Raw genomic sequence first — 22912 nt, 5'->3', positions numbered from 1 at the left:
CGTAGAAATATATCCCACCTTTGTCTATTCCATAAGATTTGCTATGAAAACCTCATCCTTAAGAAAAAATTTATAACGCCACCTTGATACGGTTCAGCTCGGATCGATCATCGTCATAAAGTTGGTATTCTTTCATGCCAAACAAACCACTTTTACCACTCATTCATCCCCAGCACATCGGCACAATGGAATCACCTTCCCCGATCGGTCGTCGAAATAAGTTACCATTCTGTGTTTAAATCAGCTTTAATTAACCTGATGGTAACATAGTACATGTAATTCTAGCGCACTGCCGTTTATTCTTTTCAGCTCATGTGGTAGTTAAAACAGAACTGGTCTTTTTTTTCCTAAAGAAATTCTGCTGTTTAAGGGCATGACATATTGTGTGTACCAGTGTTTTCCTGCCATTTTCAACAACTTGCTCCTTGTCGCGTTTTTTTTTGCGTGCTAGGCTTTACTTTTATTCTCTGCTCATAATTTCGTGTTAATTACTTAATTTGTTTGATTGTATTTGCTGTAACCTGCTCATTTGCGCGAGCCATATTTTTGTTCACATTTTGTGTTACTAGTGACTGCTGTTCTTTTCTCATTTTGTCTATTTTACCCCACTCCCCTCTGTAAGGCTCTCGGGCCCTGAGGGTTCTGAAATAAATAAATACATAAATTGTAAGATAAGATGGGTACTGGGATGGTTAGAGTACTGTGCGCCGGCGGTAGACACAGAGACACAGGCCTCGTAGACACAGAGGTCGAGCACCACGAGCACACCCAAAGCGATGGCAATGCCGCTCAACACAACGGTCAGAAGTTCGTCGTCGTCTTCGCTTGAACAGGAACTTCTTCGTCGTTACAACTGCCCCCCGGGGAGAAGAGGAGCCATCCTGGCGACTTACGGCGTAGGTGGGATGGCCGGGTCATAATACGGCTTTAGGCGCTGGACGTGAACAGTCTCGCGGCCGTGCCGGCGAAGATCAGGAGACGGCATCAGCGGTTCCACCACGTAATTAACAGGCGAGGTGCGTTCCAAAACTCGGTAGGGGCCGTGTAACTTTGAAAGAAGTTTCGAGGAGAGGCCCGGAGTACTGGATGGAATCCAGAGCCACACGAGGCTACCAGAAGAAAAGTACGGGGACGTGCGATGGCTGTCGTGGCGGGATTTCCGACGGTATTGGGCCTCAGTTGTGAGAGAACGGGCGATTTGGCGACACTCTTCTGCGTGTCGTGCAGCTTGCGAAATAGGAGTACACTCAGATGCGTCAGGCTGGTATGGGAGAATGGTATCGAGTGGAGCAGAAGGATGACGGCTGATAAGAAGATAGAACGGTGAGAAGCCGGTAGTCGACTGCGTTGCGGTGTTGTATGCGTACGTCACATACGGAAGGACGAGATCCCAATTGGAATGGTCTTATGAGACGTATATAGAGAGCATATCGCCGAGGGTACGGTTAAATCTTTCTGTAAGGCCATTAGTTTGCGGGTGATAGGCAGAGCTTGTTCGGTGAATGATGTTGCACTGGCGGAGCAAGGCTTTGACAACTTCCGATAAGAAAACGCGGCCTCTGTCACTCAGCAGTTCGCGCGGTGCGCCGTGGCGAAGAATGAACCGTCGCAAAATGAAGGAGGCTACGTCAGACGCTGAGGCGGATGGAAGGGCGGCGGTTTCTGCATACCTCGTCAAGTGGTCAACGGCGACGATAGCCCAACGGTTACCGGCTGCAGTGTAGGGAAGAGGTCGATACAAATCAATGCCTACGCGGTCGAATGGGCGAGGTGGGCAAGGTAGCGGCTGCAACACGCCTGCAGAACGGTGAGCAGGGGGCTTGCGACGTTGGCAGGGCAGGCATGAGCGCATGTGCTTAAGGATGAAGTTATACATTCCGCGCCAGTAGTAACGCAGCCGGATTCGATTGTATGTTTTGAAGACTCCTGATGTCCGCATTGTGGGTCACCGTGGGAATAATCACAGACTTGCGAGCGGAGGTGGCGAGGAACAACTAATAACCACTTGCGACCATCTGCGCTGTAGTTGCGGCGGTAAAGGAGATTGTCACGAATGGCGAAGTGAGAAGCTTGGCGACGGAGAGCGCGTGATGAAGAAGCCGCCGTAGGGTTAGAGAGGAAATCAAGCAGAGACGCAATCCAAGGATCCATGCGCTGCGCTGAAGGCATGTCGTCGATGTGAAGCAACGGAGGGGAGTTTTCGAGTATTGAGAGGTCGGCGAGCTCAACCGGAAGGGGGCAGCGAGAAAGGGCGTCGGCATCTTGGTGCTTGCGTCCGGTGCGATAAACTACGCGGGCGTCGTATTCCTGCATACGAAGAGCCCATCTTGCGAGGCGGCCGGAGGGGTCTTTCAGGGAGGATAACCAGCAAAGCCCATGGTGGTCCGTCACGACGTCAAATGGACGACCATAGAGATAAGGCCGGAATTTGGTAAGAGCCCAAACGATAGCCAAACACTCTTTTTCCGTTACTGAGTAATTGGACTGTGCCTTCGTCAGGGTGCGGCTTGCATAGGCGACAACGTACTCTGCAAAGCCAGGTTTGCGCTGCGCGAGTACAGCCCCGAGACCAACACCACTGGCGTCAGTGTGGACCTCGGTAGGGGCCGTCGGGTCGAAATGGCGCAGGATAGGTGGTGCGGTGAGGATGCGGCGTAAGGTATAAAACGCGTTGTCGCATGCGGGTGACCACTGTGAAAAGTCGGAGCTGCTGGATACGAGTTGTGTTAAAGGGGCAGCAATCGATGCAAAGTTTCGAACAAACCTACGAAAGTAGGAACACAGGCCAAGGAAGCTGCGCAGTTCTTTGACAGATGTAGGCTTGGGAAAAGCAGCGACCACACGAAGTTTGGCTGGGTCTGGAGAAACGCCTTCTTTGGAGACAACGTGCCCTAAGATAGTGAGTTTACGAGCGGCAAAACGGCATTTCTTCAAGTTTAGCTGCAAACCGGCGTCAGAAAGGCAGTTCAAGTCGTGCCTCAGGCGATGGAGGTGGGTGTCAAAATCCGCAGAAAAGACGACGTTGTCGTCGAGGTAGCAGAGGCATACCTTCCATTTTAATCCCCGCAAAATGGTGTCCATCATACTCTCAAATGTTGCAGGCGCATTACAAAGGCCAAAAGGCATAACTGTAAATTCGTATAAGCCGTCGGGGGTTACAAAAGCGGTTTTGGGGCGATCGGCTGCTTCCATGGGGACCTGCCAATATCCGGAACGAAGATCGAGGGAAGAAAATAGTTCGGCCCCTTGCAAACAGTCCAAAGCGTCATCGATGTGCGGAAGAGGGTAGACATCCTTCCGCGTAATCTTATTAAGGCGGCGGTAGTCGACACAAAATCGGATGGAGCCGTCTTTCTTCTGGACCAGCACAACATGTGAAGCCCAAGGGCTACTGGAGGGCTGGAACACGTCGTCTTGGAGCATTTTATCAACTTGGTCTTCGATAGCATGGCGCTCGGTGGCAGATACACGATAGGGGCGCTGCCGCACTGGTGCGTGGTTGCCGGTGTCGATACGATGGGTGACCGTTGAAGTTTGGCCCAAGGAACTCCGATGACAGTCGAAGGAGGAGCGGAACTGGTGAAGGAGGTTAAGAAGCTGCGTCCGTTGCGGGGAAGGAAGATCGGTGGCGATAGAGCGAAGGAAGAGGTCTGTAGCGGAGGAATCAGGCGCAGAAGATGGAGGGCTGAGCGCAGTCATGGCTAGCTGAGGCGAATCGGCGGGGTCCTCACAGGTGAGAATGGACGCAATAGATTGTACACTGCCGAGACATTCGCCATGGCGTAAAGCAGTAGGGAAGAAAAACGGGTTAGAGACCCATAGCACGGAGAGGCCAGCAGAAATAGTGAGCACAGCGTAGTGCAGCGGGAGGGACTTGCGGCGCAGGAAAGTGTAGGCCGGCATGAAGAGAACAACGTCATCACAAACAGAGTCACAAGAGATGCTTACAAGCGCAGTGGAGCTGGGAGGAAGGACGATGTCTTCGGTGACGACGGCTTTAGCGCAGGGAACAGAAGGAGCAGCGTCTGGCGAGACATTAGGCAAAGCGGAGAACCCAACTTCTGCGCGAGCGCAGTCGATGACAGCTTCGTGACGCGACAGGAAATCCCACCCTAAAATTAAAGAATGTTAGCAAGAAGGCAGCACGACGAATTCGATGTAATATACTGTGTCCTGGATTCGAACTCGAGCGGTGCATGCTGCTAACGGCGTAATCGGCTGTGCGCTGGCCGTGCGCAGCGTGAGTCCCGAAACTGGCGTCTTAACTTTCTTTAAAGAAGTACAGGGTCCGTCAAAAGTTCCAAGGCCACAGGGTTTGCTTTTGAGCAGCATAGTCGGGCTGTTGAGATACCCTCGAAGCTCAAAATATATGTAGAGAATAGAAGAAGGATCGTTCTACCATCTGAGAACCTCGATAGCTCTATCGGAATCTTAAGTGCCAGGATATACTGATGAAAAGCGGACCATGTGGCCTGGGAACTTTTGACGGACCCTGTACATAACTTTTTGTCCATTACCGAAATCGCTGCACCGGTGTCTATCAGAGCCATCGCAGACACGCCCTCAACAAAAACATCAATAAGATTCGCAGGTGATCGATGAGGTCTTCGAAATTTCGACGGGGGCACAGTTCTTGCCTCCGGAACTGCGGCGCCTAGTTTTCCTGCTGAGGAGAATTAGGGCGACGTCGCATGGCGGAGATAGAGCGGCGTCGTGGCGAAGGGGAGCGGCGGCTGGAGAGGGCTGAATGATCAGGGGAGAAAGGACGACTTGGCGTTTGGTCGACAGCCTCAGAATATTGACGGGTTGGAGGCCAGTACCCCGAAGATTGCGCGCGTGGTGCTGGCGCTTGGAGATGGCGACGGCAGTAGCGCGCGACGTGACCAGGCACTCCGCAAGTGTAGCATACACGACGGTTGTCACTCGTGCGCCACGGATTGCTTGCTCTTCGAGCTGGTCGCAGAGAAGGTGAAGACGCTTGCACAGGCACGTACATTGTAGGATAGGACGACGGCGGGGGCTGTACTAGAAGGTCGGCGTAAGTCCGAGGACCGGCTACAGGTCTTGGGGCGACGTCGGCGCAAGGCATGGGACTGGTGACAGACCTTGGAGCAGCATCGGCGTAAATCAAGGGTGCGGCGACAGGTGGCGGAGGATGGAAGGATGGAAGCGCCTCAGTAACCTGGTGTTGTATGGCCTGTCGAAGAGCCGGGGCCAAATAAGGCGGCGCCTGTTGAGGGCTAGGCAGAAGAGAAAGTTGCCGAGCTACCTCTTCACGGACGAAATCTTTGATTTGCTGCAGCATAGAGGTGTTGTCAGCTGCAGGCGCCACCCCAGAAAGCGATTCAACCGGGCTTGGTGTTGCCGAGTCAGTAACCGTTGTTTGCGCAGCTCCTCGAAGCTCTGGCAGAGCGTGAACACATCCTTAACGGTGCGCAAGTCGCGGGTCAATAGCATCTGAAAGGCATCATCGTCGATACCTTTCAAGATGTGTTTTATCTTGTCAGCTTCGGACATGTTCGCATTGACACGTTTGCATAAGTCAATGACTTCTTCTATATAGCTGGTGAAGCTTTCGCCGACGTGCTGCGAGCGTTCACGCAAACGCTGTTCAGCCCGAAGTTTCCGGACAGTGGGGCGACCAAAGACTCCGGCAAGCTTCGTTTTGAAGGCCGCCCATGTTCGGATGTCTCCCTCATGGTTCCGATACCAGAGGTTAGCGACCCCCGTTAGATAAAAAACTACGTTGTTGAGCTTCGTATAGTCGTCCCATCTATTGTACAGGCTCACCCGTTCGTATGACGCGAGCCAGTCTTCCACGTCATTCTCATCGGCTCCGCTGAAGATTGCCGGATCTCGCTGGCGAAGGGAGCCGGCGCAGATGAGAGCTGGTCCCGTTTGCACAGATTGGGTTTGGGCGTCTTCTGGCATTTCAAGCGTAGGAAGAGTGCGGTTACGCAGCTCCACGATGGAGATTTCTACCCCGCGACTCCACCAAATGTAAGATGGGTACTGGGATGGTTAGAGTACTGTGCGCCGGCGGTAGACACAGAGACACAGGCCTCGTAGACACAGAGGTCGAGCACCACGAGCACACCCAAAGCGATGGCAATGCCGCTCAACACAACGGTCAGAAGTTCATCGTCGTCTTCGCTTGAACAGGAACTTCGTCGTTACAAAATAAATAAATTTCCACACACACAGAAGGTCATTCTCTACTTTGCATTCATGGATCTCTGTGAGTCCTCACACCACTTCTGTCGAAGTGGTGCACCGTTTAAATCATGCAGCACTGCCCTGCAATGGCAGGTGCTCCCAGCGGTGGGCCTTGTGCGGCCCATGTAGCCCTTTCCGAGCGCCGATCATTAATCTAACTGGCACCAGTTCATGGTGGGCAGTTTTTGCACCTTCCAGTGGGCAGGTTCTTATTGCGCCGAAAGGTCACGTGACCTAGGTGGGCCACCTGCATCCTAGGTTACTCTCTGGGGACCACCTGCCAGAACCATGCTCGTGATTTTTCGCTCACAGTGGCGACACCGACAGTGGCGAAATCTGATTTTAAGAACAACGGGGCCTTTACCGCTGTCGCGTTAGAACAATGGGATTTTCTAATTGATGCTTACTCTAGAATAAAGATTTTATTTATTACACCGTCTAGCCCAGTGCTTTGCGAATAGTACTCGCACACAAAATCAAATTGGGCAAATATTTTCCTGCAGAAATTTATGTGTTCACAAGATAAGCACGAGCTTTTCATTATCGAAATCCGTTCCAACGGCCTTTCAAGCAGCCACAGAGTTCCCGCTTTCGCTTTGGGCACCGCGCACAAAGATTCGTGTTCCGTCTGCACATCCTGATCTGAAGATAGCACTGGCGGCGTTACGACCTCGTTGTCGCAACCACGTCCACCCTCGCTGTCTGTTCGCAATCTTGTTGCCTAATATTATGTGGGCTAATGCCCACTTCGGGCGCCGCTTCCTTTTCCTGTGTAGGCGCCGGAAGTGATAAGCGATGCTGTTCGCAGATGCTATTCTTCTAAGTCTGCAGTCTGCCCCATGTCTTCGTCGCGCCGCGCATCGAAAGCAAATCTGCTGCAGCATACGCATCAACACGCAACATCGTGCACGTTCGTAGAGCAAGGTGAGTACTTTTCACGTACTGAAGACTGCTTCAGCTGCCGCTTTCATGGCGCTTTAAGAGCTCGTGTACAAATGTCAAGTTGCTGCAGTTGATCATAAATGTTGCAGTTTGAGCACATGCGCGCGAGGGAACCAGGGGAGTGATTTATCAGAATTATCACACGGAAAATTCTTTTGGCACTGGCCACCACTCGAAATCATAGCTATGGTTTGTCGGCAGCCAGCCATGATAATGAAAGCCATGCTTACCACATGCCAAATATCGCCAAGAGCATGGTATTGAGTAGTTAGTTTAAATAGCTGTTGCAATTCATTAAAGACGAAGATTTTTTCTACAAAAATTAATCCCATGGACCATAGTTAAAATAGAATCCCGCCGCCACTAAGTTTTAAGAGTAGGCTTTTGGACGTGAGAAGATTGTTTCTCCGGTATTGAAATACCAGCACTGATCGACATTAGGAAATAGGTTATTGATGTTAACTAGCAAGCTGATTGATTAATTTCTCATAGTGAGCTGTATAACTAATACTGTTAGCGTTGTGGTCGCAATTACAAATTTCTAGAAGGTGGTAAGTAATAGCCACATCATTTTTTAAAATTTCGAAAACGTGGTTACCCTTAGCGCTGTGCGTTAACAAAATTTGGCCATACCACAGCAAAAGATGCGCGTCATAAAAACAAAATGCGCCTCTCGGGCGTGCGCAAAGCAAAGGCCGTGCCCCAGCCACGTCAGGGCACGTGATAGGTACTACGCGACGTTCACTGCCCAACTCGCGCTGCTATTTTCGCCGCTGATCCCTGCTGCAGCCCACACAGGAGAAAACAACTTGCTGATGGTTTAGCTTGGTTAAACATAGTGCGTTCGCGAAAACTTTCCGCACTCTGCCGGACGTGTTGTCCGTGAATTTCTGCTGAAACTCCCTCGTTGAAGTCCCAAATTCGTTAAAAAAACCCCTGGTGGTCGAAATTTCCGGAGCCCTCCACTACGGCGACTCTCATAGCCTTAGTCGCTTTGGGACGTTAAACCCCATAAACCAAACCAAACCTAATTCACTGAGACGAATCACGTGGTTAGTCCGTGTATCTCGTCTGTGTTGACTAGGCATCGAGGCGTCGGCTTCGTTCGTGGCCCGTTGTCGTCGCGCTCCGGTTCATGTCGTCGTCGTTTAGCGAGCCGTTCTTCCCGTTCTTCGGGCGTCTCAGTCGCACGCTTTGCCTTCCTCGCTTCCTTCTCGCGTTTTCGGCTATGACTTCGGGATCCGTCGCCATAGCTTCTCATAGCCTTTGCTGATGCCGTACTGAGCACAGTCTGGCGCGATTCGGTGGTTATCGCGCGAGCGTTGAAGAGCATAGCGTTCCAGGCGCCAGCGTCCGGTTTTGGAACAACGATACCACGATTTCGCAATCTTCTCTCGTCCGCTGTTCCATTCTACGGCTATCACACCCGCAGTGAAATCATCACCATTCCCCTTTATTCGAAGCTTTCCATTCTTTAGAATCAAATGTGGTTCGGTTACCTCTTATCTCTTGGTCCCCTTACTCTGTTGGTTACAGCCAAGAGAGTGAGGGAAGTTAACCTGATACCTCCCACGCCACGGCAGAGGATTCTGGGGCATGGCGCTGCTCCTGTTCTCGGTCGACGCTCGAGCGATAACCATGGAATCACGCTAAACAGTACGTACGCTTGCAATCCGCCTCTTCATGCATTGTGCATCTGATAAACAAGCGCACGCTCACGATCCCGCTGACAAGCGAGCGCAGACAGAGCAAGGCGCAAGCACAGCGAGGCGCATAGTTGAGTCAACGAAACAGCCGATGGTAACCGACTCAGAGAGCGGACTAACCACGTGATTTGTCTCAGTGAATTTGATAGTGCATCGAGGCAGTTTCACCGAAAATTGACGGACAGCTTTTGTGACAAGCTTTCCTGTGCGCAGTAGGTTTCACCCAAGCTAAACCATAATCAATTTTTACATTTAAATCGTAAGGCAACTTACTCTAAGGCGTTATGCGTGCGTAAGAATGTGTTTTGCCAGATTGGCTCCTGGTGCCCATGGCAACCCGTTGCCATGGAAACGGTGCATGCGCCGATGGGGTTTCCACCCGACACGACAAAACGCTCCGCAGCTAGCGTACTGAAACTTTGCCGTCAATAGAGGCCACGTGACAGGTTCGCAATGGAGGAAGGAGTGGAGGTGGTAGAGATCACATCCGGTGCGCCAAGGACACGTGTTTTTCGAAGGCGGGAATCTTTTGGTGCGAGATCACTGAAATTCAAAAAAAAATTTCGAGCCGTTGCTCCACAGGTAGTCATGTTTTCGAAATTACACAAACTTATCTGGCCACTCATAACGACCGGCTGAAGGTGTCCATAAATCTGCAGATACTGTTTTGCAACACAACCTTCAACAGGCGTTTAGTGGATCAACTATAAACTCGTGTTCAAGGCACTAAGGGCTGTAAACTTTGCCAGCCGATCCATCGAAACTTTTTCCGTCTCAGTGGAAAGCGGCCGCTCCTGTCGGAATATGGCGTACTTTTCCTTAAGAATTAAAATCCCTAATACTCTCCACCTTCCAAACCTGTCTCTTGAAAAGTTTTCGCGTAGCAGGCATAAAAATGCGCTTGACTACCTTGACCTACTATGCCTCAGTGATTTTCAAGAAAATGATGTGTGTACTACGGCCCACATTTAAAAGAAATCGCTACCAACTACGTGGAAAATTCCACTCCCAAAAAATAACGAAAATTCCAAAAATAAATGCCGGGATTACTTGTAAATTCTTGCTCTGAAATCCGAAACCAAAAAGATTTAACGAAGACGTGTCTGCCGAAATGCAATGAAATCTGCCCTGCGTCAGGCTGTTGGCCTATCAAAGCGTCACTATACTTCAACCACACACTGCTGAGCTTCATTGGGAGTTCTCCGCGGATATTTTGAAAAGTCTTCCCTCTCCTGCTTGGACCCTTTTTAAGGCCGACACATTTAATATAAATAATTGAAAGCAGGTGCCCAACACTCATATGTAGTTAGAAAGTTAAATATCAAAAAAATTTTGTCTGCATTAATCTGATTAATCTGCTTTCTGCCGTCCGCCAAGACTGGTATTACTACTCCGTAGAAGTCATCATAATAATTCTAAAAGCCTGTCTTTAAAAATCAGTGGTGGGATTTCTCGAAGCGCCAGTGGTATTGCTTACGTCTAATGTTGTGCTTAAGTGCAAATTTCCTGTTGCGGGCCCTAAGCGGCAAACGAGATAGTATTGCAGATAGCATTCCGCGAGAGCTCATTGTATTAGCATGTAAAGGGATCCTAGGGAGAAAATGAGCTCAGGTAGTGGTTTGCTCAACGGCCGTATTCTTTTCTTTCAGGCGGAGATGTGCGTGAAAACCGGCGCTTTACTCCTGTGTGCTGTGACAACAGCATGTGGCTTCAGCACGTCACTGAAATGCACTCACATCGCTCCTTACGCAAACCAGCTGGAACGCTTTAAGCGTTGTAACGTGACCGTTGAAAACAGATACGTCCACGCCGTCTGTACCATTCTTGTCGGGCTGGGAATGCCGCAAGTTTTCTTCTATGCCGAGCTGAGGACGCTGACAATTGAACAGGTGCTTGTGTCCGAGGAACCCGTGGAAAATGAAACTTCTCTATATAGTACCGCCTGCATGTCGCTCCGATCCGTCAAGATTCGAAAATGGGATTACTTTCCGGTAGAAATTGATGAGCTGTACGACCGATACCTTGCGTTCGATGACTACACTATTAACCGCTTGATCATACCTTTCCTGCTCGTATACATTCGCCAAGGGACACTTAAAGCTACGTTCGGCAAGCCTCCGCAAGCCGCGGTCGCCGTCTGCAACTGGAATCTAGCCGACGGAAGCGGTGACTGTGACGTCTACGGCTTCGTCTACCGCTATAGGTATGAGTTTACCTCTGATTCGGAGATCGTAGAGTCATTCATTGAGTTCTGGAATCTTCGCACCGTGACGGTCGAGGCTGTGAACGTCACGACCAGATCCCCCCTCAAGCATTACCCTCTTGTTATCCGTGTAGCGCTGCTTGGTCTGGCCGCCATCACTCCTATAAAGCGTTTAGTATTCTATAAGTGCAAATTTGATAGAATTCAACTTGAAGGTAGGCCGCCATCCTTGCAAATGGAGCGTTTGGAGTTTTTCCACACACCCATTGAGGAAATCCAACCAATGGTGTTCTTCGCTGTGAATCCAGATTTAAGGTACGTCTCGCTTATCGGCACAAAATTACCCGAAATTCCATTGGCAATATTTTTCTTAGATCGACTAGACACACTCGACATGTCCGATACCAATGTGCCACGTGATATCGAGTTCCAGTATTGTCCTGAGAATTGTCAACAGAACAGCAGCATTCAGAAGCTAATCATGAGTGGAACAAACCTCAGCTCGTTACCAAACCGCGCATTTTGTGGATTTCCGCTGCTCAAGACACTTGAGCTAGAGAACTGTAACATAAAGCAAACGTTTGGGTCTCCATTTGAATGCCTGAAAAACCTGAAGAACCTCTCTATGGCTGGGAATAAGATTAGGCATTTGGACGGGGAAAATGTGAAGGGACTTAGGGAACTTATTTTCCTGAATCTCAATAAAAACCAGATCGTGCACTTCGAAGGCCCGCAATTCTTCTCCTCCTTGAACTCCTTGACTCGACTCATACTGTCTCACAACGAGATTAAAGAACTAGGACTTGGTGCAGTGGAGTATGCGCGTATCGAGGAGCTAAATCTTGCCTATAATGGAATATCAAAATGGAAGGGACCGTTATTTACTCGCATGGGCAAACTGAAAACCCTGCGCTTAGAGCGCAACGCACTATCAAAAATAAACGAAGACATGTTGCGTGACATCAACCATGTCAGTTACGTGAACCTCAGCTGGAATCCCTGGGACTGCTCAAGCTGCCAGCAGAAGAACCTTTTTTCCTTGCTGCACAAGCACCCTTCTCTGTGTAGCGACTGCTTTGTCTGCAAACAACCTGAGGAGCACGAGGGAAGGCCCGTTCTCAAGGTGCCCTGGAGTGAGGACGACTGCGCCCCGCCCGACCACTACAGAATTTACGGTGTTCCTGCGATCTTCTCCGTCATGGTCGCCTCCTTGGTCGGCTACGCCGTTTACAGAAACCGCTGGTACTGCATGTACAGCCTGCTGTACCTCAAAGTAGCCATCAAAGCGTATCGAAGACAGACTCTCGCAGGACGCTTTCTGTGGGACGGCTTTATCTCGTTTCACGCCTCTGACACCAAGTGGGTTCGAGACGTGCTTCTTCCAAAGCTCGAAGCTTCCTTGAAGTTTCGACTCTGCGTGGCCGAGCGGGACTTCATCCCGGGCCTCCCGATCACCGAGAACATCTGCCGGGCCATAACGCAGAGCCGCGTGTCGCTGTTCTTGCTGAGCCCGGAGTTCTGCCGCAGTCGATGGTGCATGTTTGAGCTGAGCCTGGCGCAGCATCGGCTGTTTGAGAACGACCACAACGATGGCTTGGTGTTCATAAAGAAGGCCGACTTGCAGGAGTCTGAGATGAGCTCCATGCTGGCGTACCTCATCAAGACCCGCACCTACGTTCAGCTACCGCCCGACGGTTCGAGCGATGCCCTGAACAACCTCTTCTGGCTCCAGGTCCAGGCTGCTCTTCAACAGTAGTCATGCTGTTCTAAACTTGCCTGCTTCCATGTATTTCGGTCTCATGAGGTTTAGGTTGCTGGTGGTACTAGTCTTTTATTACGCTATCGGTGCTGTCGTAGCGACATTCTCGATAATTTTTAGACACTGTCCCCATTCTTCTCAGACTCCACACAACGATGACGCTAGATCGCTTCGTAGAGGCCTTACCCACAGTCCAATCCTGGCATAACTTAATAAGGGCTTAATAAAGTTATAGCATATATGTTAGCGTAAGCTCCTTACGGGTTACCCTATTCCTTTCAATTTATCGCCAGCTATGAACTATTTGCAGGTTGCGCTGCACCTCTGCAGTATGTCGCGATTAATTTACAGGTTAAGCCGTGTGAGTGTGCACTGAGAGTTCAGGAAAATAATATACGCATACTGCGATTCAGAAGCGCCAGAATGTGAAGGGCATGCAACGCACTTGCTGAAGAAAGCAATGGACAACCGAAATAACGCTTATGTCTTTCACTTTTGACACCGGCAAGTCAGGATAACGACATGCATGCCGCCTACAGCAATGTAAGGCAAGGGAGCGTGTTACGCTGACTCTGTTGTCAGAGCAACTAAGTTATCAGGAAGTTTTGTTGGCGGCGAAGAAAGGTGGTATCAGGCTAACAAAAAGGTAACAATATATCCTCTTTTGAGCTATTTCGTGGAGGTTCTCTATTTGAGAATCAAGCACCCGCCTACCCCCTCCCCCACCTCCCCCCCAAAAAAAGAAAACAATTTATTTCGCAAAAACAGAGATGCTGATTTCCTGCACTCAACCAAACGCGAAAAAGAGTGGGGCATAGGTCTTTCGTTCATTTGCTCGTGCCTTTCGTAGAAGTGGACTCTATCAGGAATAGGGGTGTTGGAAAAGCTTTTTGAAACGTCAGGGGTCTTACCGAGGGCGTGAGATGAGCCGCTTGCGAAAGCTTATGCTGCCTTCGTTTCAGTTGATTCTTACGATTTACTTTACATGCCGAGGCAGTATAGTTAAAAATAGGTGCATCGGCGTATTCTTTATTTGTTTATTTTTTGAGCCGATGGACGAGAAGGTTTGTCGTGATGAACTGGAGGCGAAATGCGATACTCCCACTCCTCCAATACTAGTGGTGGACATTTTTCCTTCAGCACATGTGCGGTTTCTGGAAGTGTACGTTGTGATCTGGTGTATCGTTCCGTCTGTTGTAAGAGCTTTCCTGTGTTCGTTGTTGTCGTTTTGTCGACAATCACTGCGTGTAGTATAATTTGCATGTGGTACGCAATGTATTGAAGCTGTGTATGTTTGCGGTCTCGGCTGCAGCCCTAGCCTGTCATCATGTTCATAACGTGATCCTTTGGTTCACTACCTTCCAAACACATTTTTAAATATGCATTCGTACTTTTATGATCTGCATGTACATGTTTCATGTGTACTGTGCACATAACCATCAGTTTCTGCCTTTACATCAGCATGCAATCATTGATCTTCTTTGTATGTGTGTTCGTGAAATGGCGAGGGTCCTTTTGTCAAATGGGTGCCATGTTACTCGTTTAAATCTGTTCTAAAGCCAGACAGTTGACAATTTCGTGTTAAAATCTGTTGTATACCCCGTAGAGTTGTGCTGGCGATACCCGTGTTCATTATTCGCATGTGTAATAAAGTAGTTCCTGGACTGTGGGATTCACGACGGCTTTTTCTTCATTAATATTTTTTAGCTGATATCCTATTTTTAAGCTCCAATGGCTTAACAGCGAATAATGGCTGCAGATAATTGGGCCTCACGGGTTTGAAACCAGTCGTGTGACCAAAACACCCTTTGAGGCATTCTGGCTGTCGTTAGTGTTTGGAGAAACGGCCGTAAAAAAGTTCTCGTCTTGGGCACATAGAACAGTGTGGGAATTTTGTTCCTGTATATTGAAACTACAATCCAATCGTGGTTCATTTCTGCAATGAGCTGGAAAATGTAATTATGTCAATATTAGAATGATTATAATTTGAGGGTCATGCGCCTTTTGAAATCGAGACCAAAAGGGTTCATTGTAATTATAATCATCAGCAGCCTTACTGCGCCCTCTGCATAGAAAAGAACACCTGCAGGTACCACCAGTTAACTGTAGCCTTTGCACTCTCCGACCACCCTTTCCCCTCAAACTTAATGTCATCTGCCCAAGTAACTTCCTTCCGCCTCGAGCTACACCTGCGGATCTAGTCTCCACATAGTGACAACAGGAGACACTATTATTTGTGTTTGTGACTTCGGTGCCGGATTATGTGATTTAGTTATTGTAGGTGTCGCTACATAAGAGGAATCGCTGCCAAAAACCGTAAGGCGACCTGTAGAAACCCACCTGTAGCTTACAGCGTCCAACTCTCAAATCAACTAATCTCAAGGCTCCGTCTCCGCTTAATAAAACACGTTACGGGCTAGTTGGTGATCCATTGTTTTTATTGTAGTAACTGTGCGCCTCATATTTGATAAGAACACACGGAGGCCGCAACCAGTGTTGCATCGTTCTTTACCTCGCACGTGCGAAAGGAAGACGGAGCCAGCCCCAAGTTGAGAGACAGGGCTCGCCTCACGCAGCTGACAGCAACGAGGCGCCGCTGAGCGTGGCTCGAGGCCGGCGCCTGTGCCAAAAATCATGGTTTTACCAGGCCGGCCCGAAAGGACAAAAGCACTCTCAGCTGGCAAAGGCTTAAAATGCGTTTTAGTAGGCGTGTCTATCATGGCCGTAATTGCTAAGACGCGTCAAATTTACGATATTGACTTTACGCACCTTGTACAAATGTAATAAAATTGAGCAACGGCGAACTGGCCATTTACTTTGGCTAGGCAAAGCTGAAAATTCACCGCCCCTAGGCGATGAGGCGAAGTGAAAGCATAGGGAATCTATGAGTGGGCCCACTGCTTGCCAGGGCTCCCAGCGTTTCCGCTGCGGGACGACTCCGCTGCATTGCGCGGTTAGTGGCACTGCAGTCGAGCCGGGATTTGGCACTCCGATGCGTTCCCAAAGGCTGTCGGGTGGCTGCAGGTGTTTCCGCGGCGCACATAATACAAGCCAGCGTCTCTCAGGCCTCGCCTCAGCATCTCGTCTGCCGGATTTCCCGGTCGGCGAACACTGGAGAGAGCGACCGAACACACGGGGGCATCAGAACTGGATTCTTCAGACGGTTGTGTGGGACGATCGTGAATTAAACCCCTTGCTTACCCACTGTCGGGATTTAATCATCGTATTCTTCGGCGAAAGGGTAGCCTAGTGCGGGGCAAAGGGGCCAATGGGGCAGGGTCCGTAGCGGCTCTCCCGTCTTCCGAGGTACGGGAGGCGCAGCGGGGATTAATCTGAAAATCGCAGCCAAAGCGCGGCAAGTCATTGGTCACGAGCAATCCTCACGTAGGAGATATTTCGGCGCCGACGCTGCGATCTGACATGGTAAGATATCTCCGTCTCTCTGAGTCACCCCGCCACAACCTAAAGAACTCCATGTGGTCGCAGTTGTCCGGAAGCCTTCACCACGGCATCCCTCATTGCCTGAGTCTCCTTGGGACGTTATACCAGATAAGCCAAATCTAACAAGAGCCAAAATTTTGCCTCCAGGTACGCCGGTAGACGAGACGCTAACGCTACGCAGAAGGATCGTTGCATTGTGGTCGGACTTCAAGACCTGAAGCTTTGGCTAACCGTGGAAGGCAGCGATTCTAGGGCCCAGTCTTCCTGCTCATCTGACCATCGTTAAAGCGTCGTGGCTACATGCCGCCTGCCCCGCTGTACAAGGAAAACGAGAAAAAAAAGGCACTGCTTCTGAGCTCTACCATAGTCCTTCAATGCTTTTTCTGGTCACGAAACTCCTCCGTAACTCTATGGGAGAGGTTCATATACCGCCCTTGCCTGCCGCGGCGCGGCGCCACGGGGCACTGAAGGGCATCATTCGGCGAGCTCAGCGCTGTCGCGACCGGTCAGAAAGCGTCGCCGCTCGTTATCAGAGTGCGAATTTCACCGCCTGCTGCTGTGTTGTGTGTTGACATAATGTAAGTCGTGTGCGTGACACCATGCCGAACACTTGTTGCGCACCAGGGTGCCGGTCCGGCTACAAAGGCGTGACAGAGAAGCTCTCGTTGTTTCGCTTCCCTGCTGACAAGGGGCTGTCGGAAAAGTGGAAGCGTGCTATTCCTCGGGAAGAGACTGGTGACTTCAGTTTTGATTCGAAATATGTGCGTGTTTGCGAAAAGCACTTTCACGCTGCGGACATCATTCGTGTAGAGGAATTCGCTGTGAATGGCGACGCGGTATCTTTGCAGCGGGGGAGGCCGGCGCTCCGCCCTGACGCTATCCCAAGTATTTTTGAAGGCCTTCCAGGCTATTTGACAAACTGTAAACGACGTAGGCGGTCGCCAGTAGCTCGGAAACAGGTGAAACGACGTCGCGAGCTATCGTGTTCCAGCCTGTCGTCTCAAGATGCCGCCGAAGCCTCGTCTGTGACTGATCCTGCACCCGCGGTTGACTGCATTGACGGTAAGCATTGCTTCTTAGCCTTGTTTTGTTTTCGCTTATTGTGTCTAAAAATCCGTGGCTTCCTGGCACGAGTTCGGGAGGATTAGTTTTAAGCAGTATTTTAATCTTTTTGCAGCGCTAGCACTTTCGACGAGCGACAGCGGTCGGGACCGGACCGCGGACGCAGCCTGCCAAACGGATCAAGTCGTCGGCTGTATAACTTGCGTTGAAGTGCAGTCATTGAAGCGCCAGCTTCGTGCCGCAAAGCAGCAGCTTGAGCACAGCCAGAAAAAGGTGGCGACGTTGAAAGTTGAGGCTAAAAAGCTCCAGAGGCTTCACCAGAACGTTGGCAAGCTCTCGGAGCGCGGAAGGCTGGTATTTCATCAGAGCGTGATGAAGGCAAACGCAAAGTCTGCGAGAGCTGTGCGGTAAGTGTCAAATGTGCATTGCGCGTTAAATACCGAAGGAGTCTCCTGCTTTTTACTAGACTGTATTACTATTTGGTCATAGGAGGAATAATATGCGTAATCTGTAATCTATTAATCTGCGACCTGTAAGATTTCAGTCGAGCTAGGGAAATGTATCTTCTTTCAGTGTAAAACGCCATCTTTCGTATTTGATAACTACGTTCATTATAGACCATACCAGAGAATGTCATCAGAACATACATGCACTCTGTTAAATAACTGATGGTGCAGACTGAGGCACTAGTTCGTATTCACGTGTCCACATCCTGTTAGCCTCTTTTTTGTCCTTGTAGAATGCAGTTTCGAATACACAAAGAATGGCGTTTGTAGTTGAAGAAAATAATGAATTCTTGGCGACATATTTGCAAAATTTAGGAATGCTGACAAGTTTCCTGTGTCCTGTGGTTTCCTTTTCTGACTGCCAGCCCACAACGGCTTGTGTGCATGTGCTGGCATGTGTTACGACCATGCTTGCAAAACCCTCAATGTAGCAACAGGCTTTGATGCTTTGCAGTCAATTCTATGATGCACAGGTCAAACATACATGCTACAATTTCTTCAAGGCGTGCACTGAAGCATTGTGGAGTTTAATTGGCATGTTTGACCGTCACTTATCTGGTTGCCTTCATGTGATTGCAATGTGCACTGGGCAAATTTTCTAGATGTCTGAGTTAAGAGCATGCCTATGAATGCAAAATAATTTTGCAGCCTTTCTGCGTATGATCAAATTCTCTAGTTTATTTTGGTGGTGGGCACCTGCTCGTTATAGTGACTTGTAAAGGGCACATGTCGTGGTATAGGCATGCGTCTCGTCTCTCTGTTTGATTTCCTTAATGCATTTCCATCTTGAATGCACATACATTTGATAGTATGATGATGAATGCCAAACGCACTTCAACCTTTCCCCACAAGGTATAAGAAGGAATGGCTGTATGACCGCCTACTGTTGAAAATTAAGTCAACTGCTGCCTATACCTTCCTTCATGAAAATGAGTTTCTGCCTTTGCCCAACCCACGCACCCTCTACTCATATATGAAGAACTTAAGGGCAGACTTCGGGTTAGATGCTAGCTTGTTCACTCTGCTGAAAGAGAAACCAAGAAGTCCCCGAGAGAGAACGACGAGGTGTGACGTTATTTTTCATATTTGATGCTCTGCATGTGCCTTACTCAGGTAGGCTTCTATAAACACATTTTTTTTTGCAGGTGTACTCATGTTCGACGAGATGAGTGTGCGAAAGAGTCTACATGTTAGAGAGTCTGACATGAAAGTCTTGGGGAAAGTGAACTTTGGGGAGCACACCAGGCCAGGGGACCAAGAAAAAGATGCTGACCATGTGTTGGTGTTTCTGTTTCGGCCTTTCCTTGGTGGATGGTCCCAAACAGTTGGAACATTCTGTGCGTCTACTGCTGCTCCTGGCTCTGTCATTGCAAAACTACTTCTGGAGTGCATTGTGCACCTGTCGAATTCTGGTGCCCTTGTTGATGCAGTGACATGTGACAACTCAACAACCAACCGATCTGCCTTGAGGTCTCTGGGTAATTATCAGGCATCACATAAATTTCATTTGTATGACAGCTTGCTGAATATTACTGTAAAATCAGATTCTCTCATAAAACTTATGTGCTTCTTGTAGGCATAAATGGTGGAATGGAACACCCGTCAACATCATTTCAGCACCCTTGTGACTCATCAAAGGATGTACAACCTTTGCCAAAAGTTTGGAGCCCATGGGGTTTGCTTCTGAGCCACACTGTGTGGTTCGTAATGTATCTCCAGCGCTCCAAATTTCCTGAAGGTAAAAAGATTTTTGGTCCTGCCTTCTCCAATGGGTAGGGCTGCCACGATTGTTACAGGAGTACCACTGCGAGGCTTAGAAGCAAACCCCCTGGGCTCTATACTTTTGACAAAGACTGTACATTGCATAATTGATCCACCCCACATAATAAAGTGCATCAGAAATAATTTGCAGAAAGTTGGTAAGTTTCTGGTAAGAGAAACATTATTATTTATGCCGTATCAACATGCACAGAATGTTCTTTCACCATGAACTCTTTTCTCATTTCATAGCTACCGCAAGGACAAGAAGTATTTCATTATCATTATGAAGAACTTTTGGAGTATGAGGAGCAACAGGCTGGACTCCGTGCTGTCGCAAAGCTCACAAAAGCGCATGTACGCCCAAATGCCTTCCAGAAAATGAGTGTGAAACTTACGGTTCAGGTGAAACATTCTTCATGCGCATGTTTATGGATGAATATATCGCGCTACTGTTTGTCTCTGAACAATGCTGGATATGTAACCTGGACGTGTTTTTTTCTTTTCAGCTGTTCAGTGCGTCCACTGCCACAGCTATGGAATTTTATAGCAAGCATGACGCCTGCAAGAAGCTGCATGATTCTACAGCGACATCAGATTTTACTAGGAGAATGAACAGCCTTTTTGACGCTTTGAATTCTCGAAGGCCAGAGCACGTCCAGTACAATGAAGCTGAACACATTGCTGTAAGATATACGTATGCCAATCTTTTGTGGGGCATGGATCTCTTGTTTTATTATTGAGCATACACATGTTGATCTTGCAGATTTTGAAAGAGAATGTTGCATGGCTTGATAGCTGCGGCAAGTACATAGAAGAGCTTCCAAAACAGAGGCAGGTGTGCTTTCTCAGCAAGCCCACACGTGAGGCTCTTCGAATAACTCTTATCAGCACTCTTTCACTTGTTGAAAGCCTCCTGTCATCTGGGTTTCGCTATGTATTGGTGGGAAAGTTTGGTCAAGACCCGCTGGAGGTAAATATGATAGTTACCTTACTTTTGATTTGAGCACTATCAGTAATAACAAAATATTTCTATTCCAGATATTCTTCGGCATAGTGAGGCATGTTGCTGGTGATGGAGGGCAGCCAACAGTCCAGCAGTTTTTGTTCATTTATCGAATGCTCTCAGTGAACAACTTAGTCCAGCCACCAAAGCGAGCATCAGTCAGTGGAGATAGACCACACTTGCTTCTCAAGCTGCAAGACCTCTTCAACAAAGAGAGCTCTACTGCTAACCATGTGAGCAGTGCTATATTTAAAAACTTCACATTAATACTGAACATGCAGTTCTTGGGCTCTCACCACACTGTTCAGCACAATGATTTTGTAGCCCTGTTGTGGATGTAGAAATAAGCTGGGCACTGCACTCTTATAAATACCGCTGTTTAAAATTTCCACTTTGTCGAGTTTGTATTTCTTGTGCGTGTAGAATAGGGCTTTTCTGTTCTTTGCTACGAATGAGCTATAATATATCCTCACGCTGTTAGGCTCTGAGTGCCTTCAAATTGTGCCATGCAGTCCAGTAGCTGACTAGATTGTGGATGCAAATAGTTGCATTACTGATGGAAGTGCAACTGAAATAAGAGTGTTATTGAGTGCAAAGCCAATCCACAAAAGACACTAATCTTGCTAACCATTTCGGTAAAATTAGCACCATTTTGAAAGCATGGTAGTAATCATTTTTTGGCCTTTTCTGTAATCGGCACTCCATCATGAAAAACTTTCAATGTAAATTTCAGGTTGACTCTCTGGCTGTTCTTCTGGATGACATCCTTTTGGAGCCTGGTGACTTTACACCTGAAGCCACAGTTTCCCATCACCAGAACACCCCAAAAGAGGGTATACTTGACTACCTCGCAGGTTACGTTGCCAAAAAATTCTCGACACTCAGCTGCTCCAGTTGTGTGGGAACACTGAAAACTGCCCAAAAGAATGCTTTTGGACTGATACTTGTAAAGTCAAAGGGATATCTGCAAGTTCCCTCAAACCAGCTAATCACCCTGCTCAAAATTGTGGAAGACCACATCGAATCATTTACAGTGGATAGAATTGCTTGCACTAATGTGTACATGAACATTGTTGAGAAGGTTCTGCTTGACAGCCGTACGGCCTCAGCTGCTGTTGGGTGTACATCTCACTTTGTGAGTACGACAGCAGAAGTGGTTCATTTTTTTCTGAGGACACGCTTGCATTTTTTCACTAGAGAAAAGAATAAGCAGATGCGGGCAACTGGGCGTGCCATATGTCCAGCAGGTGGTGGCAGAAAGGTGGCGTCGTAAATGGAACACTGAAAGAAGCCACATCACATTCGCCAACTGAATTGCATTTTCTGCGCAACGGAAGCCTTTCTGACTGACTTCCAGTTAAGCTTGTCCTGCGCGAGCTGGAGCCCACACTATGGCAGTTCTAAAGCCTGTCTGTTCACCTGACTCTCTGCAGCACTCTGCTAAATGTTTCTTCATATCTACTCTGTTGCAAAACACGGGTTGTCTGCTCTCTCTATTACATGTTCATTTGCTCCTCTTGACTTAAGCTTGATTCCTCTGTTTTTGACTGCTGTGTGCGTAATATTCATTTTTGCTGTGTGCATCAAAAGGGTAATCCCCTATGTTCTTCGGCAAACGCACAAGACCATGTAGAACTTTCACATGCCTTGCTGCCAATGCAAGCTGTTATATCTGTTTATTGTTCATCACAGCTCGATGTATAGGTGTATCACACATGCGCATGTATGCATAAGCGCTTTGTACTTTGGCCACTGCTGCTTGAGCCGCTAAAAGGCGTCTGGCAGAATTGTAAAATAAAACATCAGGTTGTGTTTGCTCTTCAGTTCATGCAACTCCTTGTTTTGTCTTGTAATTGCCGCAATTTCCACTGCTAACTGAAATGTTCCTAATCTGCTAATTGAAATGTTCTTAATTTTATCTTAACATTTGTTAGCCTCAAAGTTTTCATCTCATAAGTAAGTGCTAGCACCAACTGTCCTCTTCGTTTTGGGAAATGAGTTCAAATGCAGACTGCTTGCTAATCATCCTGCACCTCATTCTTGTTTGGCTGCTTTTATTGTTATGGTCAGGGATTCCTGTCACAATATTGGCCTCGATAAAGGCATTAATGTTCGCATGAATTTTTTTTCTATGTAAGTGCATTGAACATTACTCTCATTCTCTATATTAATTGTACCACTATTTTATTTTTAATTTCATCTTTTATATTTGCATTGTCAATCAAGACATTCTATTTTTCTCTGCTCGCTTACACGAGTCAGCTGACAGATTTGACGATTGCTCTATTGTGCTTTGTATATATGAGGTTTCCT

At 48.3% G+C, this 22912-nt stretch overlaps 2 protein-coding genes and 2 pseudogenes across 4 annotated transcripts; all 4 read left to right on the top strand.

Moving 5' to 3' along the window:
* The first annotated feature begins 10368 nt into the window (after positions 1 to 10368).
* Positions 10369 to 14502, top strand: LOC149328337 (toll-like receptor 2 type-2). The gene has a single exon (XM_089560784.1). It carries the CDS (start codon positions 10466 to 10468, stop codon positions 12821 to 12823), a length of 2358 nt encoding a protein of 785 aa, XP_089416910.1. The 5' UTR covers positions 10369 to 10465; the 3' UTR covers positions 12824 to 14502.
* A 2250-nt stretch (positions 14503 to 16752) lies between these two features.
* Positions 16753 to 19119, top strand: LOC149328336 (uncharacterized). Its single transcript, XM_089560785.1, has 3 exons — positions 16753 to 17329; positions 17445 to 17736; positions 18981 to 19119. Exons 1-3 carry the CDS (start codon positions 16867 to 16869, stop codon positions 19027 to 19029), a joined length of 804 nt encoding a protein of 267 aa, XP_089416911.1. The 5' UTR covers positions 16753 to 16866; the 3' UTR covers positions 19030 to 19119.
* Positions 19120 to 19603: 484 nt separating this feature from the next.
* Positions 19604 to 20599, top strand: LOC149328335 (uncharacterized; annotated as a pseudogene). Its single transcript, XR_016285409.1, has 3 exons — positions 19604 to 19765; positions 19846 to 19998; positions 20103 to 20599. The product of XR_016285409.1 is annotated as an uncharacterized LOC149328335 (transcript).
* Positions 20600 to 20628: 29 nt separating this feature from the next.
* On the top strand, positions 20629 to 21822 carry LOC149328334 (uncharacterized; annotated as a pseudogene). The gene is made up of 2 exons (XR_016285659.1): positions 20629 to 20832; positions 21333 to 21822. The product of XR_016285659.1 is annotated as an uncharacterized LOC149328334 (transcript).
* Positions 21823 to 22912: the final 1090 nt, after the last annotated feature.

The sequence above is a fragment of the Amblyomma mixtum genome, chromosome 9 (genome assembly GCF_055824585.1).
Source record: "Amblyomma mixtum isolate Tamu chromosome 9, ASM5582458v1, whole genome shotgun sequence".
Lineage (NCBI taxonomy): Eukaryota > Metazoa > Arthropoda > Arachnida > Ixodida > Ixodidae > Amblyomma > Amblyomma mixtum.
The sequence above is the reverse complement of the archived record's forward strand: the minus strand, read 5'-3'. Positions and strand labels throughout refer to the sequence as shown.

Coding starts and splice junctions, on each gene's coding strand:
- LOC149328336 (XM_089560785.1), top strand. CDS start 16,867: ATGCCGAACACTTGTTGCGCACCAGGGTGCCGGTCCGGCTACAAAGGC. Junction 17,330..17,444: donor CGCGGTTGACTGCATTGACG/GTAAGCATTGCT, acceptor ATCTTTTTGCAG/CGCTAGCACTTTCGACGAGC. Junction 17,737..18,980: donor AAGTCTGCGAGAGCTGTGCG/GTAAGTGTCAAA, acceptor TTTTTTTTGCAG/GTGTACTCATGTTCGACGAG.
- LOC149328337 (XM_089560784.1), top strand. CDS start 10,466: ATGAGCTCAGGTAGTGGTTTGCTCAACGGCCGTATTCTTTTCTTTCAG.